General features: G+C 36.1%; 1 protein-coding gene across 1 annotated transcript; it reads right to left on the bottom strand.

The window, feature by feature from the left end:
* Positions 1-1,259: 1,259 nt before the first annotated feature.
* Positions 1,260-3,346, bottom strand: LOC134242390 (uncharacterized). Its single transcript, XM_062724463.1, has 3 exons — positions 2,158-3,346; positions 1,593-1,868; positions 1,260-1,382 (listed from the first exon to the last, which is right to left on the bottom strand). Exons 1-3 carry the CDS (start codon positions 3,167-3,169, stop codon positions 1,318-1,320), a joined length of 1,353 nt encoding a protein of 450 aa, XP_062580447.1. The 5' UTR covers positions 3,170-3,346; the 3' UTR covers positions 1,260-1,317.
* Between the last annotated feature and the right edge of the window lie 6,956 nt (positions 3,347-10,302).

Genomic DNA, 10,302 nt, shown 5'->3' with positions numbered 1-10,302 from the left:
TTGTATAATTAAGGATCACTGTCTTGTTAGTGGAGTATGCCAGGGCATCAACGATAGTTGGAAACATGGGATAATTTATGCATAACGAGCAAATGGGCAAAGCCAGTTATTCATAAATAAAATTATACCACATTTCCAACTATCGTTGATGTCCCTGGCATACTCTACTGACTAGACAGTGATTCCTTTTATTTCCATTTCACAGTGAAATAAAATTGTAAAATTATAGATTTTAAAAATGAAGTTTAAAAAATTTTTAATTACACAAGGTCTCCCATATCAATTTCAATAGACACCACCCACTGACGTCAAACAAAAAGACAGCCGCACAAGATTTACAAGTACATTAGGCCAAATTTACATGCTGGAAGAATGATCAAGATATAAAACCCACTAACTTTAAAAGAGTTATCACAGAGAAAGCAAATAGAAATGGAAATATATACTTATATATGTTACCAGCTTGATATGTCACCAGCAAATGATTAAGATACTGTAAACGTATTACATTTGGCGGTGTATTCTTTTTAGCGCTTTTGGCGGAAAGATACTTCCGCTAATTCAAGTACATCGCTAAATGTCTTAATTATTGATACATGAATAAGAACATCAAGAAATGCGCTAAATCAAATCTATGCTAACTTGTTAAAAAATCATTTTCCGCTAAATATCGTACACGCTTAATATAATACATTTACAGTATTTTAAACCAAGCTACTCTTTAATATTATATATGTAAAGAGGGCTCATAACCACGGTAACAGAGAAATACCATGGAATTTCTTTATAGTAAAGAAATGTCAAGGTATTACTACTGTATTCTGGGGTTTCTGTGAACTACATTTAAATACTTATAGAATAAGCATGGCAGCTTAGAGTATTAAATGTATAGGTGTGAAAGGGATCACCCTCGTTCACAGAATTATTACTCAACTATACCCAATAACAGCAAAACTTTTCATTGAAATACTGTAAAAGTACTTTTTTCCACGGGGTTATAATTCCGCGGAATATCTATTTCTGTTTAATCCGCTGGTAGAAAATTACGCGGATATCTTAAGACTCTCTATATATGCCTTATATTAATATTAAGTTCGATGGGACAAATTTCAGCGAAAAATTAGTGACCGCGTACATAGCGTAAATTAATACCATGCGGAAAAAAGTACTTCTACAGTACATACATCTTAAGTATGGCACAAAAATATTACAGTAAAAATGTACAAAGAAATGTTTCAAGTCAAAAATAATATTCTAGTTTAAGAAATCTTTAAAAAGTTCAGTTTAACTCTTTCCATAAATATGCATCAAAATCTTTCAACAGACACATTTTAACTTCTTACCTATTCCACAATGATAGCATCTGCAACAATCCCCAAAACCTGAAAAAATTGTGAATAATAAATAAATAAATATTTTTAGAAATAATATTAAAGCAACTTCTAATTTGAAACAAAATGACAATATAACTTTTATTTAAAAAAGAAGTTTTTCTCAGTTCCCTCATGTTTTCTTACTATACTGCTCCAACTTGGATTACCTTTAAGGCAAAGAATATCTCAATATATTTGCCTAAGTCCACTATTACTCACCTGCGTAATAAAACCCAGCATCTGTCATATCAGCTGGATGCTGCTTCATGTGGCGAGGAAAATTAGCATAGGAGGCCAGTCTGGCGGGGCGACTAGCGTACTCCGGGTGTTTTACCACCATCGTACGTCTCGTCGTATCTGGTTGGTCCTGTCCGTCGCTATAATTAGCACTGGCCAGGTGAGCCGTGTTGTTAGATGTCGAGGCATTATAGCTTGTCCGTGGACCGTCAGGTTCCACAACTCCTGCCGGAGGTGCACTCTGAAGGGGAACAAGGTCTGAAAGGAAATAAAAACATTATTGTTTGGAAATCTCATCTGTTGAAATTTTCTCTATTCTTTGCACAAGAAAACAACGTTTCTATTTCAACAGTCTATTTATAAATATGCAATCTGAATGCAGCAGTTTTTAATTTACGAGTTTTATAAGCATGCACCTACATCATTGTAAAAACTATTGCTGGATAATAAGTATTTATTGATTTAAAAATTATCAATTTAATCAATAAAAGATTGATAGAAAGCAATCCCCAGTGTTGTGAGCATTGCTCAGTGCTTTTGTCATTACCTTGTGTTGACTCTCCTCTTGGCACAGGAACATTGCCATCACCACCTTGCGATAAAAATTTACAGTTTGGAGACATCCTCAAATGAATTTCTCTGGGAGAATCATTATAATTCCAGCTTCCTTTCCGGAAATCACAAGAGAAACAGACAAGTTCATTTCCATTTCCCTCATAGAAGAAGCCAGCCTGGGCCAGTCTCAAAAGACTAGGTCCATTAGTGTTAGGGTAGTCATGCATGGTACAGAGGCGCAGGAATTCCACAGCCATGGTGTCATGTTTGGAGGGTGCCCTTTCAGGAACAGAGAATTTGTTGAGAATCGGCTCTAAGACTGGTTGTTGTGTTGCAGGATATGCTACAATTTCTTGACGGCGTATTTCCAAGCTAGGGAACAAAATGCTTAAAGTGTCTTCACTAAAGGTTTTATTGGTGTCATCATCACACGATTTGTTATCAGAATTCTTTTTTTCTCTTTTGTTGCCACCTTTTCCTAAGAGTTCAGGTTCCTCCTCTGCAACACACTCTTGATTTTCCTTGTTCTCCGTGAAAATGGGGGAGAGAAATGTGAAAATGATTGTTAACAAGTCTAAGATGCATAATTTCTTTGAAATTTGAATTTTGAGATTATCTGAATTTTTCTTCTTTGTATTGGATGCTATAGTTCTGAATATAGGTGTATGGTCATGATGGTTATGTTCTTTATGATATGCCACCTGATCCAGGGGGGTTATAAACATCATTCGATGATGAAGCTGTAAAATGACTCTTTGAATACAAAGAAGCATAACTATGGCAACATGGTCCATAGTGTCTTTGGGGGCACTGATGATACACTGGCCCTCAAAGTGGGTGGAGACCAAATGGCCTCCACCTGAATCAAGAACTGTGTAAATATCCACATGGGTGAAGACTGAGATGATGTCCGAAAATTCTGTTTGCTGGAGAGAGAGTTCTATGCAGACTTCATTGTACAGGCTGACCATATGGAATCCCTGATTTGTGATGGTGTTGACCATCCCACTGAAACAGAGTCTGCAAGAACACTGATGTGATCTGTTGTTTTTATGAAAAACAAAGACATACTCTTGCTTCTTCTTTCCTCCCTTGCATTTCTCTTTACAATGTTCATTATTTTTATGCTCACTGTTTTCATAACAAAGAAAAGATCTGTGGCCTTTCTTGCGATGTCTGTGCCCACAACAGTCTTTGTAGATTCTGAAACATAAAATTGTTCATAGATTGAAAATAAAATCTTTTTGTTCATATTGCATAATATGACATGAAAGCACAGGCACTTGTTTCAGAACTAAATCTTAACCCATAATATAATAATAACATAATATAGGTTAAAATTATTTCTGAAATAAATACCTGTGCATGAAAGTTAAAATCGTAGGAGGCCCAAGGGCCTGCAATGTACCTGTAGTGTGTAAACATTCTTTTCTGATAAATTTACTGAAATCTATATAATGTATTATGATCATACACCTCAACATGCCCCAAGTTATCGGAAACATATATAGTGATTATATACACTTTCATTTTGACCAAGGAAGTGAATCACATAACTAATGAAGCAACAAGCATCATTTTGGTTGCAACAACCTTTATTCCAAACTACATAAACTGCAAGCCTTTGGTAGCATGAAACCAAGGTAACATGTAACACATACTGTCAGTGAGTATTTTTTTAAGATATATGTATGGCAAAATTTTTTTAAAAAGTAATGCTGAAATTTTGTAGGTTTTCACATCAGGTGTATCAACAAATAAAGGTTTGATAAATCAGTCTAGCCATAGGGCTATACATCCTACTTTGTTTAGCCAACTTAAAATCCAGAGATAGCTAATCGAAACTCCTTGGATGTTTTGCACAACTGACAATTGAGACCTCCCATTGACTGCCAGTAACATGCCTCTATTTCAGTTTTATTTTGCCAAGTTATCTGGCCACCACACCATCAAAAGGAGGATCTCAAGAAAGTAAAAATGCTTACTTTACCAAATGTATCAAAATAGTTGATACAAGAACAGCATTCTCCCCCTCTCCCTTTTAATATAATGTTTTAAAATATTTTTTTCTTAATTTTTTTTTTTCATTTTTTATCAAATACTTAAATCTGACAATTATTAAATCAACTATATGTTTCTGTTTGAAAAATCACATATTTTATCAATCAGATGCAATATGTAATCACAGTTGTTTCACCTATATCACACATACCTTTATTAAAGTCGGGCTTTATAACATATATATGTCATATGAGTTGTCAGAGATGAGAATTTTTTTTTAAAAAATTAAGATTTTTTAATTATTGAAAGGAGGGTAAGGACAATCCTGTCTACCAGTACCTGTGAATGTTAATTACTGCAATTTTTCATTTCAAAAAGAAAATATTAAAATAAAATTATTTTAAAAAAATTCTCTTAATGCCAACACAGGTACTTGTGGACAGGACCCCCCCCCCCCCCCCCCCCGATATTCAACCCCTGGGCGTTTTGGACATTTTTTTCAAAAATTATATTTATTACACTTATTCATCATGTGTACAAAATGAAAAAATCGTCAAAGCCCCAAAACAATCACTCCAAAAAAAAAAAAAAATACCCCACTATACATTATAAGGGAGAAAGGTATGCCACTTCGGTTTGAAATTTCCCTAAGTAAAAGCAACGGAAAGTGCATAGAGAATGTATGATAACACCCAAGGGAGATGATTACGTCAGGCCAAAACTCTCTCAGACGTTATCCTAAGAAGTGAAACATTCTCCATGCACTTCCGTTGCGATTACCTAGGGAAATTTCAACATTCTGACTGGAAAACTGTTTAAGGAGACAATCAGGTATTGTGGGATTCTTACGAGATGCAGAGTTAATCCGATAGCATGCACTAAGATGTAGAGACGATGTGAATCGACATTTTAGGTTGAAATAAAATAAATACATGTTTTTAAATCCAGAAAGACCAAATGGGGGTACAACGTAAACAAACCGGAGTGGCATACCTTTCTCCCTTATAATGTATAGTGGGGTATTTTTTTGTGGAGCGATTGTTTTGGGGTTTTGATGATTTTTTTCATTTTTTACACATGATGAATAAGTGTAACAAATATAATTTTTGAAAAAAATGTCCAATAAGCCCAGGGGTTGAATATCGGGGGGGGGGGGGGGGGGGGGGGGGGGAGGGGGGAGGGGGTCCTGTCCACAAGTATCTGTGAATGCCAATTGATAATAACAGAGAAAATGAGGCGAGGAAATGCTGAATAAATGAAATTTACATACGAGACCAGCACACAAGATGTTGAAACACGTTTTGTCCGACACTGTAGTTGACAATAAATTTTAAATATACTAAAAGCAGCACACTGAACATGTTAAAAAGTATATTACCACTGATTAAGTATAATTATTCAAAGTCAAGAATAATTTAGAAGGAAAATGTATACTATAATATAATATATTAGCAGTGAACGCCCACTTCCCTCATCAGCTCAAGGTATAAAACAACTGTTTGACCCAAGTCTGTTATTATAATCATGATAATCACAGGCGCTTGTTTCATACAATACGCTAGTTTTCTGCTGTGTAATAACACTTCTGTTATTATTTAGTAGAAAACTACTGTAGTGTATGAAACAAGCGCCTGTGATATTCTGATAAATTATGTCCTCTGAGTCAGAGGAATCTCGGATTAAAAGTCTCTGATGATCAATATGGTAGACAAAGTCCAACTCAAAGAAAAAACAAACAACAATGCTTATTTCTGATTGCAGCGGTTTTCTTCGTGTCAAAAACAAAAAATGGCACATCTGTACACTAGAAAGTAGATTAAACTAAAAATACTTACAGAAAAACAATAGATCTAACTTGCATAATTTTTCCCTTTCCAATTTCAAATCGGACATCCTTAGGTGTCTCGCACACTATGCAGCATAAGGGAGTCAGCCGAGGACTGCCGATTGTCGTCCGGAAAGGTTCGTTCGATTCTAGAGCTCCGGAATCGACCGATAGATAATACCATTGAGCTTTTACAATTGCTCTTTGTAAAAAATATAGAATATTTTCCCTCAAGAACAACAGGAAAAGATTTTACCTCAGTCAAATCGATATCATCATGCTTAGTCTGTAAGTATAGGGCCAGGGCCTATATTTGATTCTACGTAATCACTATTTATACAAAAAGATATATAATTATAGTGATAACGTAAATTTTAATCAAATATAGAGTGTTACAGATCCATGTGTCTGTAAGCATGGTAAGTGGACTAGCCCTCCCCTTTTTAGCTCACCTGAGCCAAAGGCTCAAGTTAACTTTTCTGATCAAAATTTGTCCGTTGTCATGGTTGTCTGTCGTTGGCGTTTTTGTCGTATACTTTTCACATTGATTTTCATCTCCAGTGCCAAACTTTCCACAAAGTATCCTTGGGTGAAGGGGATTCAAGTTTGTTCATGAAGGGTCATGCCCTCTTCCAAGGGGAGATCAACATGTAATTATATGAATTAGTGAAAAATTGATGGCATCTTTAAAAAATCTTCTTGAAAGAACCACTGGGCAAAGAAAGATGAAACTCATACATGTGGAAACATCCTCTGTATAGTGAAGATTCAAGTTTCTTCAAGTCATGACCCCAGGGTAGGATGGGGCCACAATGGGGGATCAAAGTTTAACATAGGAGTACATTGGAAAAATCTCCAAAAATCTTCTCAAGAGCAGCATAACAATAGGGGCCTACCCTCACCATACTGCCAATATGCCTTTCTAAGTTGTCTTTGTGTTTCTTGCTTTAATGATCGATTGGTATTTCTCTTTTTCTGATTTATTTCCTGATTTTTTATAACTCCGATCTCTTTTTAGCTCACCTGAGCTGAAGGCTCAAGTGAGCTTTTCTGATCAAAATTTGTCCGTTGTCTGTCGTCGTCGTTGTCGTTGCAAACTTTTCACATTTTCGTCTTCTTCTCAAGAACCACTGGGCCAATTTCAACCAAACTTGCTACAAAGTATCCTTTGGTATTTAAAGGGGATTCAAATTTGTTCAAATGAACGGCCACGCCCTTTTCCAAGGGGAGATAATTATGAATTAGAGAAAAATTAACGGCATTTTTAAAAAATCTTCTTCTCAAGAACCACTGGGCCAGGAAAGATGAAACTCATGTGGAATCATCCTCAGGTAGTGTAGATTCAATTTTGTTCTAATCATGAACCCCGGGGGTAGGATGGGGCCAAAATGGCCGATCAAAGTTTTACATAGGAGTATATATAGGAAAAATCTTTAAAAATCTTCTTCTCAAGAACCACTGGGCCAGGAAAGATGAAACTCATGTGGAATCATCCTCAGGTAGTGTAGATTCAAATTTGTTCAAATCATGACCCCCGGGGGTAGGGTTTGGCCAAAATGGCCCATCAAAGTTTTACATAGGAATATATAGGAAAAATCTTTAAAAATCTTCTTCTCAAGAACCACTGGTCCAGGAAAGATGAAACTCATGTGGAATCATCCTCAGGTAGTGTAGATTCAAATTTGTTCAAATCATGACCCCCGGAGGTAGGGTTTGGCCAAAATGGCCAAGCAAAGTTTTACAAAGGAATATATAGGAAAAATCTTTAAAAATCTTCTTCTCAAGATCCATAGGAACAGGAAGATGAAACTCATGTGGAATCATCCTCAGGTAGTGTAGATTCAAATTTGTTTAAATCATGACCCCTGGGGCTAGGGTGGGGCCATAATGGCCGTTAAAAGTTTTACATAGGAATATATAGGAAAAATCTTTAAAAATCTTCTTCTCAAGAACCATTGAGACAGGAAAGATGAAACTCATGTGAAATTATCCTCAGGTATTGTAGAATCAGGTTTGTTCAAATCATGACCCCCGGGGCTAGGGTGGGGCCAAATTGGCTGACCAAAGATTTACATATTAGGAATATAGGGGGAAACCTTTTAAAATCTTTACAAGTACTTCAAAGCCATGATTAGAAATATTTATATGGAATCATCCTCAGGTAGTGTAGATTCTAGTTCGTTCAAATCATGATCCCCTGGGGTGTTAAAATTCAAGCCCCCCCCCCTTTCCCCAACCTCAGTGATCTGATATGTGCTTTTTCCTAGCCGATGTGCTCAGGTGAGCGCTGTGGCCCCTGGGCCTCTTGTTTTTTGATAAGTTTCTTTAGGTCTCTATTTATCCATGGATATCTATCCTTGTTTTCAGCTGTTTTACGCGGGATGTTACATTTTTAGCTCACCTGAGCCAAAGGCTCAAGTGAGCTTTTCTGATCACAATTTGTCCGTTGTCTTTCGTCGTCGTCGTTGATGTAAACTTTTCACATTTTCGACTTCTTCTCAAGAACTGCAGGGCCAATTTCAACCAAACTTGCCACAAAGCATCCTTGGGTGAAGGGGATTCAATTTTGTTCAAATGAAGGGCCGCGCCCCCATTCAAGGGGAGATAATTGAGAATTAATGAAAATTTGGTGGAATGTTTTATAAAACTTTTCTCAAGAACCACTGTGCCAGGAAAGATGAAACTTAAGGGGAAACATCCTCAGGTAGTGTAGATTCAAGTTTGTTCAAATCATGACCCCCGAGGGTAGGGCGGGGCCACAATGTCCGACCAAAGTTTTACATAGAAAAATATAGGAAATTCTTTAAAAATCTTCTTCTCAAGAATAACAAAGCTATGATTGATCATATTTATATTGAAGTATCCTCAGGTAGTGTAGATTCAAGTTTATTCAAATCATGACCCCCGGGGGTAGGGCGGGGCCACAATGGCCGACCAAAGTTTTACATAGAAAATATAGGAAAATTCTTTAAAAATCTTCTCAAGAATAACAAAGCTATGATTGATCATGCTTATACGGAAGTATCCTCAGGTAGTGTAGATTCAAGTTTGTTCAAATCATGACCCCTGGGGGTACAAGGGCTGACCAAAGTTTTACATAGAAAAATATAGGAAAATTCTTTGAAAATCTTCTTCTCAAAAATAACAAGGTCATAATTGATCATATTTAGATGGAAGCATCCTCAGGTAGTGTAGATTCAAGTTTGTTCAAAACATGACCCCCGGTGGTAGGCCGACCAAAGTTTTACATAGAAAAATATATGAAAATTCTTTAAAAATCTTCTTCTCAAGAATAGCAAAGCCATGATTGGTCATCGGACTAATTTTGGATTTAAACTATTCAATAATAAACCAAATTTCTACTTTTTCCTAGCCACAGTTCTCAGGTGAGCTATGTGGCCCATGGGCCTCTTGTTTAAAGAAGGATGTTACATTAAGTTGTTCAAATCATGACCTTGGGCGTAGGATGAGACCACAATGGGTTATCAAATACATAGAAAAAATCTTCCTCCTCAAGAACAGCAAAGATAGGATTTGTCATATTTATTACATGGAAGCATCCTCGGGTAGTATAGACTCAAGTTTGTTCAAATCATGCCCCCTGGGGTATGCATGGTGGGGCCACAATGGGTGGTCAAAGTTTAACATGGGAATACACAGAAAAAATCTTTAAAAATTTTCTTCTCAAGAACAGCATAGCCATGATTGGTCATAGTTATATTAAAGCATCCTCTTGTAGTGTAGATTCAAGTTTGTTCAAATCATGACCCCTGAGGCAAGGAACGTGCCCTGGGCCCTAATGGGTGATCAAAGTTTTAAGAAGGATTACATAGAAAAAAATCTTTAAGATTTTTCTTCTCAAGAACAACAAAGAACTGATTGTTCATATTTATATATGGAAGCATCCTCGGGTAGTGTAGATTCAAGTTTGGGTAGTGTAGATTCAAGTTTGGGTAGTGTAGATTCAACCCTTGTGGGCTGAGTAGTAGGGCTATAATGGGTGATCAAGGTTTTACCTTAGTAGGAATACATAGGAAAATTGTTAAAATTTTTGACAAGAATAACAAAGCCAATGATTGAACATCAATATAAAAGCATAAAAAAGGTTATGTAGATCTATGAAATAGAGGAGCCATTAAAGTGGATCATAGTTGAAGGCTATATCAATAAAAATTTCCATATTTTAAACAGCAAAACCATTATGTATCATATTAATTTAAAAGCATCTGTAGAAAGTATAAATTAAAGTTTGTTAAAAAAAAACCTCCACTGAACCCACTTTTAAATCTAAACTTTTCAATGCTGAACAGA

This window comes from Saccostrea cucullata, unplaced genomic scaffold, assembly GCF_032062105.1.
Source record: "Saccostrea cucullata isolate Sc308-1 unplaced genomic scaffold, CSIRO_AGI_Scuc_v1 ctg268, whole genome shotgun sequence".
Lineage (NCBI taxonomy): Eukaryota > Metazoa > Mollusca > Bivalvia > Ostreida > Ostreidae > Saccostrea > Saccostrea cuccullata.
The sequence above is the reverse complement of the archived record's forward strand: the minus strand, read 5'-3'. Positions and strand labels throughout refer to the sequence as shown.

Excerpts from the sequence above, each read along its gene's own strand:
- LOC134242390 (XM_062724463.1), bottom strand. The coding sequence starts at position 3,169 with ATGGTCAACACCATCACAAATCAGGGATTCCATATGGTCAGCCTGTAC. Across the intron at positions 1,869-2,157 it reads AAGAGGAGAGTCAACACAAG|ACCTTGTTCCCCTTCAGAGT; the intron begins GTAATGACAAAA and ends ATTTCCTTTCAG. Across the intron at positions 1,383-1,592 it reads TGCTGGGTTTTATTACGCAG|GTTTTGGGGATTGTTGCAGA; the intron begins GTGAGTAATAGT and ends CAATTTTTTCAG.